This window comes from Daphnia pulex, chromosome 5 (assembly GCF_021134715.1).
Source record: "Daphnia pulex isolate KAP4 chromosome 5, ASM2113471v1".
Taxonomy (NCBI): domain Eukaryota; kingdom Metazoa; phylum Arthropoda; class Branchiopoda; order Diplostraca; family Daphniidae; genus Daphnia; species Daphnia pulex.
Window position 1 is genome coordinate 2,099,270 of NC_060021.1, and position 24,109 is coordinate 2,123,378.

General features: G+C 40.7%; 1 protein-coding gene, 2 long non-coding RNA genes and 2 other non-coding genes across 7 annotated transcripts; 2 read left to right on the forward strand and 3 right to left on the reverse strand.

The window, feature by feature from the left end:
• Positions 1-2,708: 2,708 nt before the first annotated feature.
• Positions 2,709-2,790, reverse strand: Trnal-aag. The gene has a single exon. It is a non-coding gene; the product is annotated as a tRNA-Leu (tRNA).
• A 715-nt stretch (positions 2,791-3,505) lies between these two features.
• Positions 3,506-15,157, reverse strand: LOC124194008. Of its 3 annotated transcripts, XR_006874560.1 has the most exons (6): positions 14,983-15,157; positions 14,124-14,295; positions 9,135-9,225; positions 5,775-5,892; positions 4,798-4,888; positions 3,506-4,115 (listed from the first exon to the last, which is right to left on the reverse strand). It is a non-coding gene; the product is annotated as an uncharacterized LOC124194008 (long non-coding RNA). The 3 variants fall into 3 exon arrangements; XR_006874561.1 differs by lacking the exon at positions 5,775-5,892; XR_006874562.1 differs by lacking the exons at positions 3,506-4,115; positions 4,798-4,888; positions 5,775-5,892 and adding exons at positions 7,290-7,563; positions 7,619-7,667.
• Positions 15,158-17,527: 2,370 nt separating this feature from the next.
• LOC124193848 (cuticle protein 18.7-like) lies at positions 17,528-18,616 on the reverse strand. The gene is made up of 2 exons (XM_046587826.1): positions 18,521-18,616; positions 17,528-18,442 (listed from the first exon to the last, which is right to left on the reverse strand). Exons 1-2 carry the CDS (start codon positions 18,599-18,601, stop codon positions 17,630-17,632), a joined length of 894 nt encoding a protein of 297 aa, XP_046443782.1. The 5' UTR covers positions 18,602-18,616; the 3' UTR covers positions 17,528-17,629.
• Positions 18,617-18,993: 377 nt separating this feature from the next.
• Trnar-ucu lies at positions 18,994-19,085 on the forward strand. Its single transcript is given in 2 exon segments — positions 18,994-19,030; positions 19,050-19,085. It is a non-coding gene; the product is annotated as a tRNA-Arg (tRNA).
• A 448-nt stretch (positions 19,086-19,533) lies between these two features.
• On the forward strand, positions 19,534-21,066 carry LOC124193501. Its single transcript, XR_006874284.1, has 6 exons — positions 19,534-19,741; positions 19,811-20,156; positions 20,237-20,303; positions 20,382-20,746; positions 20,818-20,918; positions 20,998-21,066. It is a non-coding gene; the product is annotated as an uncharacterized LOC124193501 (long non-coding RNA).
• The last annotated feature ends 3,043 nt before the right edge of the window (positions 21,067-24,109 follow it).

The following is a 24,109-nucleotide window of genomic DNA, read 5'->3' on the forward strand; positions in this document are numbered from 1 at the left end:
TAGATATCGAAATCGACGGCCGTGACAACAACGGCTGGAACGCCCTGCTTTATTTGTCCTTACATTATTCCAATGAAAATTTGATCGACATTGTCAATTTGCTCATTCACGATTTACCACGGCAACAACGTTTTGCTGTTTGTCCTTAGTTGGGTTTGAACAATGAGGCTATAAAATCGTATGTGTATGCCCTAACTAGTTAACCACTACATGTCAGTGTCGTGTTTCTCGTCCCGACCAAACCTCGGCTGCTCAAACCTTTCATTTTCATGCCAACGATCATGAAAAGCGTTGGTGTCGGTAGGTGGGCTGCAACTGGCAGCGTTAAACATTGGCAGAAAAAGGGGATGAACCAACTGAGAAAACAATCCAGCTAAGAAATCAATCGAAGAATTATTTTAATCAACCCCATCGAATATGTGAAATCGGACACTTCAAAAATTTTTTGGTCAACACATTAATAGAGGACAACCCGAGGACAACCAACAAAGATCGTTACTCTATATTATTAAGCAAGATCCAGAAATATTGCTTGAATTATTTAACGCTGTATAGAGTGAATTGGCTTTTGATACCATATAAGAAAAGGAATACGAAAAAGTTTGAGATGCTATTTCACAAAAATTTAGTCGACGCGGTAAGAGACTGCGCGGCCAAGGGTGTGAATAACCTTGGTCAAAGTGACCTAACGGACGGGCATGGCAGGGGCGGCGTAGACGGCCGGAGCGGCAACCGAGTAGGCGTATGGGGAAACGGCATCATAGCCGGGGTAAGAAAAAGGAGCAGCTCCGTAGCCAAAGACTTGGCGCTAAGCACGGCCGGCCTTGGCGGCGGCGAATTTAACGGCGATAATTCCGCCTTGGTAGCGGCAACCTCGTGAGTGTCCTGGACTGGGGCTGGAAGAGCGACAGTGGGAGCGACTGGAGCAACTGGGGCGACTCCGGACTTGGCGTCTCCGCCCTTGTCCAACGGCGGATTGGACAAGGGTGGGACAAGGGTTCGGAACTCAAGGGCGTAACTCATTTGCCCTGCAATCCGCTCGAATCCGCTATGGATCTGGCTAGTGCCGACCACATCAGACTAGCACTGCTGGAAGGATCGATTCATGATTTAGGCACACATTATCTATTTTAATTTTGTTGGCCACCTACTCGAGAAAGACATCCCTCATTAACTTTTTACCGATCAAAGCAAGAAAACTGATTTCGATTTTTAACGACGACCAATTTTTACCCATTATTCCCTTGCAATAATAACCCAGTTAACTTTTTTTGTCAACCTCCGTGAAGTATAACTAGGTAAGGCTATTCTTAGAACTGAATGGTGGATGTTTCTTTGAAATTTGGATTGGGAATAAAACATTTTGAACAAGGTTCATTACTATTTTCGTTTTCATTGTTTGTTTCCGATTCATTACTGCACAAGTAGGTTATACAAATTTGCTGGCAGGAAAAATTCGAGTTGCACTGCATGCCAAAATCGTTGCAATCGATGCCCCAATCAACACCAATATCTCACCGAGTAGATATTAAGTATCATACGATGTGTTTAAGTTACAGCAAAATTAAAAAAAAAAGGGCAGGCTAGGTTTATGTCAACTAATAACTGGAAGTTGAACTTGAGAAAAATTAGCTTATTGAAGACGTCATCAAGGTGTGGTTTGCGCACTAACCTTGATTCCATTGGTAGCGGTAGACGTTTGTATGCACTTCTGTTGAGGCTTGCCCATCTCCTCCGTCAGTCCCCAGTGTTCCCACAGTTGTGCATCTGCAGACAAGGAAGAAGGTGTTGCCGTTCATGCCCTACGCATCTGAAAGAGAGATAAAAAAAAGATTTCAATCAACATGTGTCAGAATTGCGAAGAATTTCGGTTTTGAAAACCGCAAATTTGGAGAGGACCTCGGAGAAGACAATTGGACGGCACGACGAGAGAGTATCTGCTAAGTTATCAAAATGTAGATGGCAATAAAAGACAAAGAAACTGCAATAGCTGAACCCATGTAATTTTACGAAAAATTACATAAATCCGCGAAAAATCTGATCGATGTTGCGCGGCCCAGTTTTAAGCCTTCTTTAAATCAAGGAAACAGTTAGCTCGAAAATCAGTTTGAAAAGGATGTCTGAGACCCTAATATTTAGGCCCACTCTGGCGTGAGAAAATGGCCATGCAGCAGGAGAAAGATCGCTGTGCTGTATTACTTAGATCACCACCATTCTACTATCTAAAAGCTATTTGCATAAACAGATACTGCAACAAGTTGATTTAGATGCCACCTTGGCTTTTTGAAAAACAATAGATATCGATTTGACATAAGGAGAAGACCGGGAGAAGAAAAAGCACAGTATGTTCGAAATGTGCTAATAGGGGGTGAAATGACCATAAAAAAATCGAAAGGGAAAAGTTGTAAATAACATTTGGATTCATCAGCGCGATATTGAATGCTTTGATCCTATCGACACCTTTTTCTCTTTTTAATTAATTTGGCAAAAACCTAAATCGACATACTCAATCACCTGCAGTCATCAGATTCTGCATTCCCTGGAATTAGTTCCCGCTCAAGATACAGTACCAATCTGCAAGGAAGTTGAACCACATTTGTTATTTCTCTTGGGCAACAGTCCAAATAGATTGTTAAAACCGTGTGTTTATGGTTTGTAGGGACTCATAATGCGAAATATATTAACACATAGAAGAAGAAAAAACGTATTGGCAGCGGCGAGATTCGAACTCGCGCCTCCGAGGAGACTGGTGCCTTAAACCAGCGCCTTAGACCGCTCGGCCACGCTACCCTTGGCACATCGGTCAATAATTGGAGTTCGGACCTATTCCATATCTGGGCCACATTCTCGAAAAATTTACAGAGGCTTTACATGAACTCGGCATTTTATAAAAAAACAATTGTTAATAACAAAACCTAAAAATAGTATAAAATAGTCTATAGACTATTTTTAGAAATACGCGGATTTCTAAATATTCTATTTCAAGCAAGTTAAAATTTAAATCCACAAGAGGAACTTCGCTATACATTTCTTGTAATGACACAGACCACTAACGAGAAGGGACTGTATACGACACTACGAAAAAGACTCGATTCCTTTCCAAATTCTCGTTGCGCATCGCAGTATGCATCAATTAGATTACACCGAGATCAAGAAACATTTACGCTGAGGTAAAACTTGTGTTGTTATATTTAGACACGGAAGGACTTTTTAAATTGATCAACTTTACTAGGCAAGTGTTTACCTAAGGGATGCAATCAGAAATGGTTTTCAAAGGACGGGAAAGTGCAACTTGCAATTTTCAATTAAGGCCCACAACAATACTATGGAAATTTAAATTAAATCATATTTTGTCTAGGAAATGATGAACCCACGAAAAAAAAAGATAGCTGTCACTACGGAAGGAAAATAAAAAGAAGAGATATTTTCGAATTTTATATTCCCCATAGTGGAGATAAGAAAAAGAAACTTTGGCCTCTCTCCCTGAAAAATTTGACCGGTGCATTTATATTCTTGTCGATTGGACTGACGCTATCTTTTATGACTATTTTCGGCGAAATAATTGTTTCTATACGGGGTTACAGATCGCAGCAAAACTAGAATTGTTATGGCGTTGAAATGAAAGAGGAAGCAGAGCCCACATTCACCCTCGGTAAAGTGTGTTTCCCATTGAGAATATAAACTAAATTTAACATGAATAACCCTTGAGCATGACACGATCGCATCAAAATGACATCATGATTAGACCTTAGACAGCATTTCATTTCAGCCTTCATATTCGCATTAAGTCCATTTCACTACTTTCTATGTCAAGGGGTGGTGATTGTAGTGGGATTGGGGTGAGATCTATGTGGATTTAGTGAACTTATCAATGGCCGAGTAAAACAAAAATTATTAGAAGCGATTGTATGGATCTAATGATGCGCGCGAAGAGATATCAAGTTGTTGGCTTACCTCAATTTCGGTCTATTCCCGGTAGATTTTTCAATTGGCTTCCAGCATCAGGCATCAGCAATGATCGGGACGGGAACAGCAAGCAAATGGTGGACTGCCTTCCAGCTGGATCTGCTTGACGATGAAATTGTCGGATGATGCAGGCTGATATCCTATCCCGACTACAGCGTGAATAAAACAAAAACAATATTTTCACGTTGATACGTTTTACATGGATCGATAAACAGCATGTGCAAACCTACAACGGAGTCTAAAATCATCGAAAACCGTGTTTCTTACCTCCAAAACTTGTCCAAAACTAACTGACAGTTTGGAGTCAGTGAATTATTACGTACGTGACGTACAGTACGTAATAATAAATTAATCTACATGAAAGATTTGAAATCGCCAAATTAGGTGGCTACCAACCTAGGCACTCTGTACGCAGCAAATTCAATCAATTGAATCGCAATTTCACCTTCAACATTGTTCGATAAATTCCAGACGAAATGCCACACCTCCTCCTAAGAATCCTACAACTATTTGTGAGAATGATGTCCACTGTGGATTTAAATGTGTAAGGAAGGTGAGCCTCGGTGAGCCTAGGAAAAGATGTTTCAACACATTTCACGGCATTTGCACTTCCACTACGTGACCCCAAGACCATCACGTGTCAATTAGAGCTTATAGAGCAGCCTTCCCGTTTCCACAACAAACAGTTGACATATTGTTCACGTATTAGGATAAAACTCGGTTGAGACCGGTTGAGACAGCTGGCATTTTGCAAGCAGTTTCTCAGGCAGGTGCAATTCGGAGATCCTGCGACAAAGATCAATCTCTACCTACTCGCCATGTCCTATTTACCTGTCTTAATGCTGTACACCTGGTTCGCCATTTTCATTCGCAGTTTCTCATCGACACCCAATCCGCTCAACGGCCAACACCTCCGCGTCATCTGGGTAAAGAAAAACAAATATTCATCCATTTTTAACAACAAATTAAATTAATCTAACATTAAATATTCTGCTGCAGACACTTTGGAGTGGAAACCCCAAAGGACTAATTGGACCACTCAAAGGAGCAGTGCTCTTGGAATACATATCGAAACGTTTTAATTTCACGTAGGGCCTAACAAAAAACAACTAATTTATTGACTTCTCTCCTTTTTTTTTACTTAACAATATTTTATCCTGCCGGCCAGGTACGAGATGATCCGAGTGACAGACTCCACACTTGGGCCATTAGAAAACAGAAGAGGACTTTTCAATTATCTACTGGATCAAGTTAAGTCGCTTTTAATTTCGGTTTAATAGAAGTTAAGAATTATCTGATTAATCACAGCGATGCGAGTTGCTGGTTCACAATATATATCCGACACTCCAGACGAATGCAGTCGTCGATTTGACACTACCGTGGGCTTACGACGATTACGCTTTCGCCATCCCCATCCCCGTTGAAACGGCCAACATCAACGCCGTCGTCAAACCGTTTCAGTGGCAGGTGTCGCATTAAAATTGGTTTCTATTAATTTTTCGTATATTCAGCAACTATTCGTTATTAGATTTGGCTGGGACTTGGAATATCGATCGTTTGCGTTATTGCAATTTTAAATTCAATCCAGCACTACTTGGAATATCGATCGTCACTCGAAACTAAAATTAGAACCAACGATAATCAACCGACTGAAAAAATAATCACGAAAGGAGGAAGTGGAAAACAATTTCTCTACGTATTCGGGAACTTACTCTCACAAGGTATTTATAAAATCACAATTATTCTTTTTATAGAGGGCTCACAGGTCTTTTATTAAATAGGTGGACCTTGTCCATCGAAAAGATTACCCTATCGACTAGTTGCTGGCGTCTGGATCCTGGCCGCTTTCTTTTTCGTCCAAGCATACACGTCGATCCTTTTCACTTACGTCGTGACGCCAATCTCTCCTCCACTTATCAACTCGGTCTATGATATAATAAACAGCAACGATATTAATCTCTACGTCAGAGAATCCGGTCTCATAAATACTCTAATATATGTAACATGTTATAACCGAGATTGAAATCATACGGGTTAACTACAATCATTTCTTATTGCAACACGACACAGACAGCTAATGAGACGGGACTTTATTCGACATTACGAAAAAGATTAGACTCCTTGCCGAATTCTCGATGCACATTGCCGTCGGAATGCATTCAACTGTCAAACCAGGACTGAGAAACGTCTTCGCTGAGGTAAAATGTTTGGTTTGTAAAAAGAAATGTTCGCATTTTCTATTAATTGTTTAACTATTAGTATTAGTCAACTAATTACCTGAACGACGAAATTCGAAAACATTATATAAAGACAGGGAAATGCATTGGGCAAATGGCAAAAGAAAAATTCTTCGGCATCACGGTAGCGATGGGTCTACCGAAAAACAGTCCCAACACGCAAACAATAACCCAAGTGTAAGCATGTACAACCTAAAGTAATTTCAATGTTCTTAAATTTCTGCATCGACGTAAAAAGGATACTGGAACTACAACAAGCTGGGCTGGTCAACTACTGGGATACCTATGGTTCCACCCGATACCTGTAACGGAGAACCCCAAATGGGAAGCAAGAAAACGAAACTTTCCCCTCTTTCCCTGAATAATTTGACTGGCGCATTTTTAGTTTTATTGGTTGGGCTGAGCCTTTCGATTTTGGCTTTACTCGGCGAAAAAATAATTTCCGTACACGAGCGTCTACGCTAGAAGGAGGTTCATATTTGAATGGAGGGTTTCCAATCATTTAGCTTTCAAATACATCAATACACCAGAAATAGTTCCGACCACTCGCCCCTGGAAATCTCGGAATCTATTTAATACACTGTCGAATCTAAATGTCTCGTAATACATTGTCACTCTTGTATCCGCTGATGACCTCAAAAACAAATTCCGGTGTACCAATTTATTCCTTTCACAGAATCAGGAAAGCGATATTTCAAGGTGAGCAGCGTATCGTTCCCGCTTAAACGCTACAAGGCAGCCATTTTGAGTCATTAGGTATGAAATCTATAGTGGGAAAAATGTTTCACGTGGACTCTAACGTCATTAAAAAAATTGGCCTTCAATTAAACGACTGTAATATGAAAGTTTAAGCTTGAATCAGTCTACCGCTTTGATTATCGACAATTTTACTATCACGTTACAAATGACACGGTACTAAGTTATTCAGTTATAGTCGGCAAATGCGGGGCAAGAGTGGAGCAAGAAGCAAGTCGATGCCAAACGTCAATTAGGCTGAAATTGACACATTGTTTTTCCCGACTTCAATTGCCATTTCAAGATACGCGAAGTTCTCGTTCAGAAACCATCAGTTTAATGACACCCACTTTCGCAATGATTTTGTTGTAAAATATTTCTAACGAGAATTCAATAAAAAGACGGGAAAATGCATTGCATTTGTTTCAATCGAAAAAGAATATTTGGAACTGTTTCAGATTGGCCTCATCGACTACTGTTCCAACGCAATGTGGAATCAGAGATTTTAGCATTTGCAATATATGATGGGAAACCCCGTAGTAAATGCAAAAATAAACATTTTATCGACGAAAAAAGATAAAAATTTCCTGAGCGACGTGGCAGATTGGCATCCTTCAAAGTAAAACTTGCAACAAGACACAGGTAACTAATCTGTTATGATTTCATGTAAAATCACCTACTTTGCATTTGTGACAGGTGTCCTCACATCATGTTAATAAACCTCGTCCCCTAGGAAATTACAACAAAGAATTAATTGACAGTCGCGGCTGAAAAGAAAAGTATCTAAACAAAGAAGTAGGCTATGCATTTCCGTCTTATTATACGTAGAAACTGTTGGCACTCTCTGAACTTTTGACAATATTATAAAAAAATGTAGCCAGACGCCATTAACGAATGCCAACAATCAATGCAGACAATGTTTTTTTCCGTTGAACGACACGAGCAGCGGAAATCTCTCTATAGGGGGTGGTATTGTTCAAATGGTGGGGAAATTTGTTCAAATTCGGGGATGGAATTGAACGTGTCACTGAACAGCAGAAACAACGTCATAGTTGGATGTGAGGATATTGAGGGGGAAAATTGATTTGCGTGTAACACTAGCAACGTCCCAGTCACTGCTGAAGTTGTTGACAACAACTCTTTTTTCCTTTATGTCGGCGTCATCATATCTACACTTGACAGCCTTGTGGATGGATGAGACGTAAAAAAAAAAGGTGAAAATAGGGATAATTCAACAAAAACAAAATTAACTACATTTAGAGGTCGCAATACAATATAAATAACAATATAGCAATGAAAGCGAATTGTAAAATCAACCAAATTAATCGGAACGCTTTCACAAAGGGACAACTAGAACAACAACTATAGAAACAAAACGCAGGCTGACAAGTTAATTTATGGTATTGATGGTCCAGTCAAAATTTTTCACAAGGATATTTTCAAAAAATCATTCCTCAATGACTGTGCAACTTTCTTTCCTCCGTTGGTTGTTAAGCATTTCGCAAAGTTAACACCAATCACAACCTCGTTTCAAATTAAACTCTTCTCTCCAGTTCAAATATTTAGAATAAAGTTCGAGATTCTGGCTGAATTTAACTAATTTTTGCCGAAAAGATCCGAGTAAAGTCGGTAAGTACTTGTCAAATTAAAGAAGTCACGGGGAATCATTTTCCAATGGAAAGATCTTTGACTGCGAATGGCAGACTCAAAATTTAAATAAATACAGTTATAAAAGAATAGATCGATACAGCCAATGAACAAGTCTTAAATGATTTTACAGTTCATTAGAACATACATGTAAAATCATTGACGTCATCGCGTCTCCAAAAAATATCCTGATTGAAGTCTGTGAATAATTACGTACATTGAATTACACACGCTGTGATACTATTGTCTTGCTACCAACCAAGGCACTCTATATGCAGAAAATTCGATCAACTGTGTCGCAATTTCAACTTCACTTTAACGACATTTGCATTATCTCCACGTGACAGAAAGGCCATCCTAACGTGCGCCTTTTAGAGTTTATACATACAGTGGCCTTCCCGTTTCCACAACAAACAGTTGACATTGTTCACATATTAGGATAACACTCGATTAATAGATTTGCATTTTCAACGTTCTCAGGTAGTTGCACTTCAGAGATCCTACGACAAAGATCAATCTCTACTATACGACTCGCAATGTCCTATTTACCTTTCTTACTGCTGTACACCTGGTTCGCTATTTACATTCACGGTTTCTCATCGACGCCCAATCCGCTCAACGGCCAACACCTCCGCGTCATCTGGGTTAAAGAAAAAAAAAATCATTCATCAGTTTTTCCACAACATTCAATAGATATAACAAAAAATATTTTTTGATGCAGACACTCTGGAGCGGAAACCCCAAAGGACTAATTGGACCACTCAAAGGAGCAGTGCTATTGGAATGCATGTCGAAACGTTTTAATTTCACGTAACTAATTCAAAGAAATTCATTTGATCAACTTCAAATATTTTTCATACTCCGACTAGGTACGAGATGGTCCGAGTGACGGACTACACGCTGGGGCCATTAGAAAACGGAAAAGGACTTTTTAATTATTTGCTGGATCAAGTTAAGCGGGGTTAATTTTAAAAAAGAATTTTATTAAGAATTATGTGATCTATCACAGCGATGCGATTTGCTGGTCCACGATCTGGTACCAACATTCCAGCGGAATAAAGTCGTCGATTTGACACTTCCCTGGGCTTACGACTCGTCCGCTTTCCTCATTCCCGTACCGGATGAAACGGCCAACATCACCGCCATCATCAAACCGTTTCACTGGCAGGTGTGACGCATTAAATTGGTTTCTATTTTTTCGTACTCAGCAACATTTATTAATCGTTCATCAGCTATGGCTGGGACTTGGAATATCGATCGTTTTCGTCATCGCAGTTTTAAATTTAATCCAGCGCCACTTGGAATATCGATCCGCACTCGAAGCGTCATTAAGAACCACCGATAACCAACCGACTGAAAAAATAATCACGAAAGGAAGAAGCGGAAAACAATATCTCTACGTATTCGGGAATTTACTTTCACAAGGTTTTTATAATATCGCTATTTTTGTTTTTATAGAGAGGTCACAGAACTTTTTGAAATAGGTGGAGCTTGTCCATCGAAAAGATTACCCTATCGACTAGTTGCTGGCGTCTGGATTCTAGCCGCCTTCTTTTTCGTCCAAGCATATACGTCGATCCTATTCACTTACGTCGTGACGCCAATCTATTTTCCGCTAATTAACTCGGTCTACGACATAATTAACAGCAACGACATTAATTTATACGTCAGAGAATCCGGTTACACAAATACCCTTCTACAGGCATGTTATAACCGAAATTGAAACCATACCTACAATAATTTCTCAATTATAACCCGACACAGACAGCTAATGAGACGGGACTATATTTGACATTACGAAAAAGACTGGACTCGTTGCCAAATTCTCGATGCACGTTGCCGTCTGAATGCATTCAATCTGTCAAACCAGGACTGAGAAACGTCTTCGCTGAGGTAAAAATGTTTGGTTTGTAAAACGGAATGTTAGCATTTTCTATTCGTCATTTAAACTATAAGGCAAATAATTACCTGAAGGACGAAATTCGAAAACATTTTATAAAGACAGGGAAATGCATTTGGCAAATGACAACAGAAACATTCGGCGGCATCATGGTAACGTTCGGCCTACCGAAAAACAATCCCTACACGTCAACTCTAAGCCAAGGGTAAGCAAGAACAACTTGAAGTAATTTTTATTTTCATAAATTCTGCATCGATGTAAAAAGGATACTGGAACTACAAGAAGCTGGGCTGGTCAACTACTGGGATACCTGGTTCCGCCCGATGCCTCCGCAATGTAACGGAAAACCCAAAATGGGAAGCAAGAAAACGAAACTTTCCCCTCTTTCCCTGAATAATTTGACTGGCGCATTTTTAGTTTTATTGGTTGGGTTGAGCCTTTCAATTTTGGCTTTCCTCGTCGAAAAAATAATTTCCGTACGCGCGTGTCAACGGAAGGAGAAGGAGGTTCACATTTGAATGAAGGGTTTCAATTCAATTGGCTGCTAAATGCAACACACTTGACGAAAAATCTTGACTAAGAAAAGAATTTAAAGAGAGAATTAAAAAAAATATTTAAAAATGAAAATGAATAGCCTAAGAATACTATGAAACATGTAGTTTGCCTTGTGCGTCATTCGATTTTCTAATGGCAAACTCACGGAAAGGATATAGCGGAATAAAAATTTACTTGAAAAAATGTAATCGACATTAGTTAAGATTCACATCTGTCAAATATTTAGGGTTATCGTGTATGCGAGCATCTAGTCTAAATACACTTAAATTAAAAGTTACGGCTGTAGAAATGAAATCCAGTGGAACAAGACAAACAAATAATCGAACTTGAATGCGTATTGCACTAGTCGGTACTACGCGAGACATTACGGGACAAAAATATCACGAACTTGCACTTAAAAAGGCGTTTCATTGGGCACAGAATGGATGAGAACATGTAACTAGACAGCACTAAAACGCCGGACTATTTCGATATGGGGGTCTTAAGGTGAAATGAAAATTGGTTGGGATCTACCAAAACACTCAATGATTCACGACCCACCGGAAATTAAATCGACGCACGACTCCCACACGCAGCACTAGTGTCATGGTTACTGATTGCTTTTTATTGACCAAAAATCGATTTCAGAAAACGAAATCTCAAGATGAGGCGAGGCCCAATTTCTGTCACTATCGTGAGTGGACATTAAAGACGCATCGGAATAACTCAACAAAATGAAATTGATAAAAAGGTTAAGAGATATTTACAGTTTTAACGAAACTACATTAACATAAGTAGTCGCAATCGAAGATCAGTAGCAATATAGCGAATTGTAAAATCGGCAATCGCATTAACCAAAGATAAAGAGGTTAAATTAATAGATTTGGCACGTTTTTAGCAACAGATAACACGAGACCAGACGCTTCTGCAATAATTTGAAGCTTTGCGAACATAGCGGAAGTTCCCATTCGACCAAAAATGCGCAAATTGTATGGTGCAATCGTACGTCAATCAAAGACAGATAAAACACAGTCAACATGATCAACTGAAATCCGAACCAAGCGCAAACAATTCAATTTAATTAATTGTATTGTTAGTCCAGTGAAAATTTTCACAAGGTTTTTCATCAAAAAACCACTTCACAATGACTACTTTTCCTTTCCGCCACGGGATCGTTGAGCATATCGCAAAGTTTACACCAACTATAACCTCGTTTCAAATTAAACTCTCCTCTCCAGTCACAATATTTAGAATAAAGATCGAGATTCTGACTTAATTTAACTAAATATTTCGCCAGCAATTTATGCGTCTGGAAATCACGGGCGTTGATGTATGAATGCGGCGGAGCGAATAAGGAATAATTCACACCTCCAAACACGACAGAAACAGTTCCCATTTCGACAGCCCTGTAAAACTTTTCCTCGACGTAATCCGGACAAAAAGAATTTTCAAAGCTCAGGTAAAACAAATAATCCCGCTCCTCGTCGCACTCCCTTTTAACGTAATAAAGCGGCTGAATGCTGGCATCTTTCTTTCTCAGACACGATTTGTGATTCTCCAGACACTTCCCAAATACATCGACTGGAATGTTTCGACCAAGTTCCCGGACGTAATACCCCCTCTTGATTAACCATAGTCTGGCAATTGCTGACAAATCTCGTGACAAATCAAGCAGCCAATTTCGTCTTGGCGGTAATGTTGACGCCGTATTAATTAGTCAAATCGTCACTTGGCGGTTGGGCGGATTCTAAACGTTCAGACTGGAAGCCGTAAAACATTTTGCCGAAGAAATCCGAATCGAGTCGGTAGGTTGACGTCAAATTGAATAAGTCGCGGGGATTTTTTGCCAAGGGAAATGATTACGACTGCGAATGGCAGACTCGAAATTTAAATAGACGTAATATTGACCTGACCTGCGATAAGTCAGTATCCGATCCAACTTGGCTGTTAACCAGTGGCTTAACATCTAAAAAATAAAGGGGGAACAGATTATGTATCGCAAAGTAAATTATCACCAAAAAACATCATGGTGAAAAATTGTTGCCTTGTCTACAAGCGCCTAACGGGAATAAATCTTTGGGACATACGGAAAGACTCTATACACATTTAGTGCAGGATTGTAATAGGGGCGCTATTCTTGCACTACTTCCAACTGTCAGATCTTACCGCCCTACTCGTCAAACTTTTATGTCACTTCCTAGGAATAGCCGGGGAATAGCAAAACAAAAGACAAGACTTCACACACAGAATTAGATAAGATTTGTAATGGACCTTTCAAAAGCTTCGAAAAAGTGACAATTTCATATACGGACTAAGTAAAACTAGGTGTAACTACGAAACATGTCGTCGAACGCGACAAAATATTTGGTAGTGGAGGGCGGTTGAGGGTCCTTGGAAAGCGAAAATGTTTTTACTCGTGCCGATGATGCCAACTACAGTCTAGTTCCTCATTTTCTGACACGGCATAAACGAGCTGAAAGGGATAATCGAGACAAGAAATATTTGGGGAATTGAGGAACGAAATAACAAAAAAAAAAAAGTTGCCATCGAAAATGAAGAAAATCCTAAGACCATTCAAAGGTTTGGAACGACGTTTTTCTACTACAATTTAATAGCGTGGACTAGGTTTATTTCCTCACGACAGGTCTGTTTGTTGGCCCACAGAAACGGTAAAGGTAAAAATGAGTCTTCCATCTTGTTAGTCCCTATAAGCCCGACATGACTGCACAACAGGGGAGAACAGGAGTTCAACTATCCGGTCAGTACCACAACAGTCATCTCTAATGGAGAAACTATTAGAACAAAACAAAAAATGACACACGAAAAAATAGTCTAGCTGTTTGGATAAACTAATCTTGAATTTCTTGGCCTTACTGGATACACACTCAACCCACCTGGCTCAACAAAAAAGCTAAGAAAAACAGTAGCTGAATCTAGTTCCCTTTGCCCACTCACGATCGGCTACAAACTCGGTTCATTTCAGCTCGTCTAATTTGCTTCTTGTTTTCGACAGTATCGTTTCGACTTACAGTTAACATAAAATCGGGTGAATACAAACAGAATTCAACACAGTGGCCTGCCTAAGCGAAAAAAGAGGTTCCTACCTGGTTTGTCGAACGATGTCGTTGGCTGGTGACTATAGTCGTTTACGGGATTCAGGAGAGCGGAATGAAGTCGTCGGCTGAACGCGTCCGCCAGGATGAGCTGATCTTCGCCTCGACTGCTGAAAGTCAAAACCACAGGCTCCATTTGGTTTGGTGGATCCTCGAATTTTTTCTAAAACGCCGGAGAATAAATTTGAATAAAGTAATCAAGTTTTTGCCACCAGGTTTCTGCCAGGTTCTTGCAAGGCTTGTTTACAGTACACACTGAAAATAAACATCACAAGTAAAAGGTGAAATGTTGGAACCTAAATTGATTTGCTTCTAGTTTTCTCCCGTCCAGCATTTGAGCAACCATCGAATGGACAGAAACAATAGGGCTCAGATTTACGGACGATGACAGACATTTAAAACAAAAAAGGAGATCATAGTGGATAAAGAGGTCAATTAAAGGAGCACCATCTCCCTGGGAGGGATTTATTACAGTTAAAGTGATGCAAATTTACCCACATTACAAGCAAACTGCCCCACAAACACAAGTTGGAAACCCGATACTGTAAAATGAAATTCAAGAAATGTGCCCTTTTGGAATAACTATTCACAGATCGCTTTCTTGTCTAGTACAAATACATAACTCGTTTCTAGAAATCTATTACAAAATGAGATGTTTCTCTTTCTCCACTTTCGACATCCAACATGCACCTAATTACTGAAAAAACAAATTCTTTTGAAGCCCCTTTTCCTGATGAACATATACTGCCATACTGAGCTAGTCGAAACATTTCAACGTCACATGAATAGATAAATCTTACGTCATTCAACTAAACTGGATTTGAATTTTACGAGAGTCAAATTAGTATACCTCAATTCCAGCCAAATCGTGAAAGATTGGAAACTTCCTCAAAGTGTTCACGTAACAATCTTTAGAGTTAGCATTCTGTTGTGGGGCTTCAGCAATGGCGGGAACTGGAACAGTATACACAGTTACACACGTTGCAAATCTACAGTCTAACTAAGTCAGTCTAACATCCTTTCCTGACAACATCTCGAACCAAACTAAACTTTAACGCCCCGTCGCCCCCAAGACCTTCAGAATTAAATTAAATTCTTCGCTAGAACCCAGAAAGGCAGCCAATGGAAAGGAGAGAAAGGCACAAAGATCAAAGAATATTTTGGTGACTCAACCTTCTCATTGAGAACAAAGAAAAGGCGCGAAATACGAAAATTTAAATAAAGCCTACCTTTCCCCCTCAAAGGCGGCCATTTTTATTTCTCTTTACTCTTTCGCTAAAATATGGAATGGGCTCTTACGAAAATGCTGGACTCCCATGTGAATAAATAATGGGTTTTTAATCGGCAACAAGTTTTAGTCGTATAAATTGTATTCATCGCTTTGCAGCAGGAAAACTAAAATAACACGATCACCTAAGAGTGTTCTGTAAGAGTGTGAAACTAGTTTTAATAAACCAAATTTGATTTTTCGACTTGGAGCTCTATTCACCAAGGTTGTTTTCGATTGGATCTGAAGTTTCCATGATTACGGTTTTTAAATTTTACCTCAAGGCCTCTTGGTGATTGAACAGCCTTGCTCCCCTGCACTGCCACCATGCATTTAGCAGGGTCGGACAAATCAACACAGTGATGATTCGTGACAGAACATTTCAAAGACTGCACTTCGGTGAATTGCAAAATTATGGGTGATGGGCTCACCGTATCCAAAACAAAGGCAACTTGTTTCACGTCAGTGAAAATTGATAGAATTACGTGACGCTCGGGTATTTCACACAAGGAAATGACGAAATTCGAATTACCCTTCTTTTCGAATAAAGTACTGTACACACTCAATTGAATCGCATCTTTATTACCTTCATATGGATAGCTAAAATAAGGCGTGATTTGAAGATGCAGAAATATTTTGGCGAAATATAAAGAAAAAAATAAAATAAGATATGGTAAAATTGCTGTATCAAATGACGTGTATTTAATCAAATTGACAGAAGAAGTAATAAGTCGTTAACGACTGACGAAATGAGAAACATAGAAAATGAGGGCCATTACAAGTTTGTTCAATCGCTTGTCTCCTTGGTATTGCGGCCGTTGTTTGTTCCTTGGTCTGCATCAGTTGCTTCTGGCATGGGTGAACAAGTAGCGCAACAGTCATGGGGATCTTCAAAAGTGTCCGGAATTAAAGGAGCCCCAATGATGCTATTTGACTCGGTATGGGTCTCATCCGTTGATGGTTTTACTTCAGAAGACTCGGATATGGAAGGAGATTCCGCTTCCACCTCGTTGTTGTCTTGGGTCTGGGTTGATGGCTCGACGTTCGATTCCTCATCACTATCCGAATTTGGCTCAGTCGCATTCCGACGATTCTTTTGGTTTTCTTCAGATACCTTTTGTACTTCAAGTTCCAGCTGGTTCAAGAGAATTCGATTTATGTATTCTTCCTCGCAACAAGGGCAAAATTCGAGTTCGGCCACCTCGGTTGTTGTGGCGTTTGATGCTGGTGTTAATTCGGATCCAGTGACGATAGGTGATGGTGACACCGCGAAATTCTCAAGAAAGTAGTTTGAAAATGCCTCCCAAAGGTAATCAAATGCAGTAGGCAAGGCGAAAAAAACCAAAGACATCATTCTGATGAAAAACAGTTTGATAGTTGTCAGAATAATATTCATTTTTCGATAGTTTTAATTGCTGAATATTTGAATAATCATACGCACAACTGCATTCCTTTATATAGATGTAGGAAGTGGTCTGCCTCATGCGCAAGGGTAAAGTAACCACAATTTCCGTCAAAATTTCAATTTGATAAAATAACTAGCTCCAAATAATTATTGTTTTTAATATTCTCAACATTTTACAATCATATTTCAAAAAGAAATATCAAAATTGAATTCATTTTGCATATTCTTTTTTAAAATAAAATTAGAACTTAGCAGAAAGTCGGACTCAATGATCGATAGCTGTGATGATCGGAAAGGCATGATCGAGATAGCATCGTGGCAATAGGCTCTTCCATCTTTTAGCTTAATTAAATAATCCATGAAAATTCATTGCTTTTGAACAATGTTTGATTAAATGCAATTTAGAATATCATGCGAAAATAATAATTATATAGCCTTATCTTTTGGTTTACATTGAATCAATTAAATCACCGGTATTGCGCCCACCCATTAGTTTGTTCCTTTAATCGCCTTTATCTAAAAGGATTATTCGCAATGTTTTTTTCTAAGAACTTCAGTAAAAATTCGTTAGCTGCAGCCGGTCGAAGTTCGACCTCGCTAAGAAAATTTATAGTGAGGCAGTCCATCTTCCTCGTTGTATACATACCAATCCTGGTGTCAACGACGAGTATTATTAAGCAGATAAGGCTGCCTTTTTTAGCTTAAACGATTAAAAATAAGAAGTATATTTGAAAAGTTAATTTTATTATTCTCCTCTCGACAAACACAATTTGAAAATGACCTAATTTACAATTTCATATCTACACAGCACAACGGGCATTGAGTTTAACCAGATCGAACGGCAGCTTCGTGAAAGGCGCGGAAAAAGGCCATTTTAGCGGCGTGAACTTCAGGGGTGTCCTGGACGGGTTGAGGGGGAGCATCAACGACCACCGCTGATGGAAGCGGCTGAACGGGAACCACCACTTTCGCTACTCGGGCGGCGGCGTGAGCGTGAGCTGCCAAATGAGCACGACGAGCTGCGGCCACTTCGGGAGTCTCCTGGACCTGTTGGGGCATACCGAATGGCATGTTGGCGTATCTGGCGGGCAGGTAGGCCATGATTCCGTTGGCTGCAGCGGCGGCGTTGTAGGCCCGGTAATGCTCGAGGGTGGCGGCCATCACTTCGGGTGTGTCCTGCTGCTGGACGGATCTTTTACCGCGGGCGGCGGCGTGGGCTGCCAAGTGGGCGGCACGAGCAGCTGCTACTTCGGGAGTGTCTTGGACGGGTTGAGGGACTCCCCAACTGACCACCGGAAGAGGCACAAGAGTCGAAACGACTCCGTTGGCAGCGGCGGCGGCCGAGTGGGCGCGGTAATGTTCAACTTTGGCGGCCCAAACTTCGGGAGTGTCCAAAACGGCACCTGCTGGTTGTCCCCAAACATCAGGAACAGGTTGAACGGCGACCACCCTGATGACGGATCCTCCGGCGGAAGTGTGGGCTGCCAAGTGAGCGGCACGGGCGGCGGCAACTTCGGCTGTTTCCTGGACGGGCGCTGGTTGTGCGGTGAATGGGTAGCAAAGGAATGGATTGTAGTTCCAACCGGCCGGGATCTGGGCAGAGACGGCGGCACAGGCCATCAAGACGACGACGACAACCTTAGGAAAACGTGACAAAAAATTCCATCCGCCCTATTAGTTATGAGATTATAAATTGTTAAGTTGATTAAAACTTACTGAGGTTTTCATGTCGATTCGCTTTAAAAATTGTTGGAGCGCGGAAGAGGGAGAAGAGTGAACTGATTTGGTTTGCAACATGTCGGAGCTTTTATACGAAACAGTTTCGTTCCTTTTGGTGTGGTGCGCCGTTCTGTGCCTTCCAGCAAGGTTGGAAACCCTTAAACATAATCTTGGTCTTCCGCATTATAGAAAGAGGAACTAGTAGAATCACGTACGTCTTCCTCATTTTACTTTCCTTTCCTAAATATAGTTAAGGTGTGGCTGTGCTCTAGATGCGCTTCCGTAGGAAAGTAGGAAGGGCCCAAGTGACCAGCGGTGATGGTTATGACCTTCATTTCTAGGTCAATACCGGTGGTTAATGCAAAAACCAGTAAAACGACACTGCAAACTCGCATGTAGAGTTCTATACAAAAGATTTGTATTTCAATTTTAACGTTTGTATTGGATTGAGACGCGTTTTAAGATTAATAGACCATGTGGCCTAATGGATAAGGCGTCGGACTTCTAAAAGTTGGTTGAGGTTGACATCCGAAAATTGCGGGTTCGAGTCCCGCCTTGGTTAATTTATAAATTTTTAAACTCATGTTAAACTCATGAAAACTTATATTCATAAGTTTACTAATATACAACATAAGTTTTCAACATGACAAACGGCGTCGGTTGCAGAACAGTGTGTCACTTTTTCTTGACAACCTTGCCGGGTAAAGTTTCATTTTTTGTTTTTTGTTTTTTTTATTCATCTACTGTATATCAAACAAAATAAATAAAATACCGGTCTCCGAATATTATTTGGCTTGTAATATTTTTTTAAGTTGAATTTTCTGTCAAGGTGGGTATATCTTATCTAAGGGAGTCACAATAGGAATGATGGTTCATGGTTCATGGAATGCACCACAATCTCAAAGTTTACCCCGACCCGGAAGCTTTCAAGCCGGAACGCTTTCTTCCGGAGAACAGCGATGGCCGTCATCCATTTGCTATAGTTAATAAGTTGCTGAAGTAGTTTCAGCCAACTTATTACGTCGATTCCAGTTTTCGGTGCGGGATCCCGCGGAACTAATGATCGATTGCCTCCTCCAGACTGCGCTCTAGCCAAAGACAAACGTATTGATTATGAACATTGTTAGTGGCCACTGGTTGAAGAAGTATGGAAGCATATACCGGATATGGTTCACCCTACGCCCTGTGATACTCCTTACCGCACCCGAGTTATTAGAAGTATATAAGCTACCAACAATGTCTTAAATCTTTCCTGCGCATAATTAAAAGAATTTTTGAATTCTGAAGCCCATTTTGGGAACATACAAATTCATTATGAAACCGGGCGAGTATGATATCTTCACTCCTTTTTTTGGAAAAGGATTGCCTGTGGCATTAAGTGAGAACTGAAATATCACATTTCATAAATGACTTTCATTTGGCATCTTTTTATGTACAGATGAGCGGTGGAAGAAAAATCGTCGACTCATCAATCCAGCAATTCACTTTCAGATTCTCAACACATTCATGGGAGCCATTAACGACAAAAGCAAAGAGTGTGTAAAAGAATTTGAAGATGCTCTTGAGACCAACAAAGGTGGGGAGATTGACGTCTTCCCTATAATGTCACGATGCACTCTCGATATTATATGTGGTAATTATTAGCTATGTAATTCTATATTCAATTCATTTTTCATAATACTAATATTCAAGCGTTTCGGTTACTATTATCAGCTACATTTATGGGAAGAAAAACATTGAAAAACGAAGAAAAGTCACTTTTTCTTGACAACCTTGCCGAGTAAAGTTTCATTTTTTAGTTTGTTTGTTTTTTTTTTTTTATTTTGATTCATCTATTAAACTAAAATACCGGTCTCAGATTTGAAAGAATTTTCCAACAACGCATTGTTAAACCCTGGGTTAGAATGAATTGGTTTTTCAAATTAACCTCGCCGGGTCGCGGAAATGCGCGTTGCGTTAAAGGACTTCACGAGTTCTGCAATACGGTTATTTTAAATTCAAAATTCAAATGCCTTTATTAGCGCCTATACTTGGACTTGTACAAATGAAACGCTCTTGAAATTTTTTTATTTATGTCGAAAAAGATTATCAACGATCGTCGTGAATTATTGAAACGAGACGAGGAGTTAGCAGATAAATCAACACGTGATATGGAAAAGGTAAATAACAACAACTCAATAGAAGCTGAAGATGGTGAAATGCAGGGACACGATGACGAACCAAGTAAGCATTTATAATATATTCATACATGGTTCCTATATTATTCTGTTATTCCTTCCTTATAATCTCATTAGAAAAGAAATAGCCCTTCCTGGATATGCTCATTAAAGACTTGGGGAAAGATCATTTTAGTGACAGTGACATAAAAGACGAAGTCAGTGCATTCTTAGGCGCGGTATAATTATAAGACTCAATGTGTTTATAATATCTCTGACGTTCTGATCAAACTATTTATATTACGCTCGACAATTCAGAGTCAAACAACGTCTTTGGCTTTTACCTGGTTCCTCTACATGATTGCAAAGAATCGTGATCACCAAGTACGTTTGAAACAATTTAGAATTATACTGACGAAAGTGACTACTTTCGACCCTAAGGGTGTAGACGAATTATATTTAAGCTCTTCAAAGACAAATACTTAGGTTACCTCGCCCCTTGCAACGCCCCTCTCTCATCAGACTTTTTTAAGCTCTTGTACAGAGTAGGTCATAGAAACTAGTTTCGCAAAAAGTTCATTTTCACGACACAGTTTTCTTATTTCCTCAAGTTTAAGTTCGATCAGTGTGATTTCTCTCTTGTGGTTTACGTAGGCCGGGGTATAATGTCTAATCGTGATCCTCGTTTTGACTATCGTTTCGATTACGACTACCCAGATTTTCCTTATCCTCATTATGGCGAAGATTACGACCAGTATCGAGAGAGATCCCCCTTGAGAAGACACGACGTTCCAGATCCTTATCATTACGCACGTGGTAGGCCGCAGGTCCAGTTTTATCCCGATCACGCTGATCCTTTTCGCCACAACTATGATCCTCGATCCTATCCAACGTTTAACGAGTACGAAGACGAGTGCTACGACGAGTGGGAGGACGAAGAGGAGGACGGACAGGCAGAGACAGGTCGCCAATGGTTACCAAAAAACCCGCCGGGTGCAGATCAGGTAGCGTCGGGGACAAGTAAAGGTAAAGCATTGGTGAAGAAGTCTAATCCGAAAGCTTCGAGAGCTGAGGAGCCCGTACCAAGCACTTCTAACCAAGCGACTCCCTTGTTAGTAACGAAGGGCCAAAGTTTGGGTTCCAAAACGCAGGGCGAGTCAGTCGCAACCGATATCCCTCATTTAGTGTCAAAAGAGATTTGTGAAGAAATTTCATCCTTACTAGTTAACGGGGTATCTACGGAACAGTCATTGCAGACCTCAAAAGAATTTCCCTTGTCATTTGAAGAGCACGGTTTTTCACTCATGCCACCAAAACTGGACGGCTTTATGAGTCGGCGGGCACGGGAGAAAGGCCTTTTCAAGATCGTTAGTGCGAGAGAAGAGGCGCTGGTAAAGACACAACTTAAAATCATGGACTCGGTCCTAGCGGGCCGAGCGATCAAAGCCGCGTTACAACAGTGGGTCCGAGCTTATGCGCACGTTTCCAAGAAGCGACGGGACGCAGTTATCAGCGTAACTGATCCCAGAGTCGATTACTTGCTTAAAGACGATAGCGTCTTCACAACCGGGAAGGAGGAGCTCCTGTTTACCGGGAATTTCCTGGAGCTTATGCTGAAAGAAGCGAACCCGGACGAGACGTTGGCGAAGCGGGATTTAGCGGTAGCAGCCGCGACCCGCGAGAGGAGGAATCCGTTCCGTTCAACCAGACGGGGGCAGTCAGAGCCACCCGCCCGTCAGCTCCAATTTTTCGAGTATCAACCGGTCGAGCGGGGCAGAGGACGTGGCCGGAGAGCCTTGTCGGATCATCGGGGACCCCGCGGTCGCGGTGGGGCAAGCAGAAGGTACGAGTTATCTCCCCTTTCCCTCTCTGTATCCTCCTTATGTAATGCAGAGAATGTCAAAGTTGGCGCTAGACTGCGGGATTTTGCAAAGAATTGGGTTATGGTATCGGAGGATCCCTGGGTTTTGAGAACGGTGTCAGAGGGATTAGTCATTAATTTCTCGTCACGACCGACCCAGCAATCACGGCTTTACGAAGTCGCAATGTCAGTTGAAATGCAGACAGTTTGCGATTCCGAGGTTACTAGTATTTTAAAAAAAAGAAGCCATTACGGAAGTGATTGATGGGTCGGAGGGGTTCGTTTGTTCCTTCTTTTGTATTCCGAAAAAAGGGAATGGATTTAGACCGATAGTCAATCTTAAACCACTTAATAAGTTCATTGTTTACGAACATTTAAAAATGGAAAACTTGGAGACGGTGCGATATTTGGTAAGGGAAGGGGACTGGTTCGTCAAACTTGACCTTAAGGACGCATACCTGACGGTCCCGGTACATTGCTTGCAACAAAAATATCTCCGTTTTGCATGGAGGGGGCGGATTTACCAGTTCACTTGTATGGCATTTTGTCTCTCCCCTGCGCCGCGCATTTTTACTAAGTTGTTACGGGTGGTGGTTGTCTTTTTAAGAAAAAGGGGCGTACGCTTGGTCGTCTACCTTGACGATTTCCTAATTTTGAACGAACAATTTTGACCTCCAGATTGCCTTGGATTTATTACAGGAGTTGGGTTTCTTGATTAATTGGGAAAAGTCCGTTTTGGAGCCATCCAAAATTATGGAATATCTGGGGATGGCTATGAATTCCGTCGAACTATCGTTCGCTCTTCCGGCCTCAAAGGTTCAGGATGTTAAAAGAATGTGTGAAAAAGCTCTGTCTAGCGGGCAGGTTATTTTGCGCGACGTGGTGTCAATTTTAGGGAACTTCACGTGGGCCATCCCTACTATTCCCTTCGCCCAATCGCACTACCGAAGTATGCAGCGATTTTATATAGTTGAATCGCAAAAAGCGCTCGGGAACCTCAATGTACGGTGTTGCCTCTCCCCTGAATCTAGATTGGATTTGGAATGGTGGGTGGCTAATCTAGAGAAAGTCAACGGAAAGGAATTCTTTCCGAAGATTCCAGATTTAGAAATTTATTCGGATGCTTCGATGACGAGCTGGCCCTACTAACACGGCCAATCCTCTTTATGTAAGATGTAGATAAATATGGGATGAATAGATCCAGGTCGCAATTGGGGGGCGGTAGTATAGCGTAGGTATAAATTTATTCGGATCCAGAATGAGATCAAATAAAGAATATTCATCGTAGATCCACCAGCGTATATTCATTAACATACTGATTGTACGTCAAAGTAATATACCCGGGGGAATGATTTTGTTGTGATACCACTTGGTACATACACAGAATGTGCATCACAGTATAACCATATTAGGTACACAGTGGACGAAAAAGCTAAAAAATATCTCAATTTCCATTACTACCAAACATTTGTTACTAAATTGTATGAATAGTTGGTCAAGTGGTTAGAGAGGTGAGCTACGGGATTGAAGGTCAGTAGTTCAAATCTCGGGTCAGACTTTTATCTTTTA

Coding starts and splice junctions, on each gene's coding strand:
- LOC124193848 (XM_046587826.1), bottom strand. CDS start 18,601: ATGTTGCAAACCAAATCAGTTCACTCTTCTCCCTCTTCCGCGCTCCAA. Junction 18,443..18,520: donor GAATCGACATGAAAACCTCA/GTAAGTTTTAAT, acceptor CGTTTTCCTAAG/GTTGTCGTCGTCGTCTTGAT.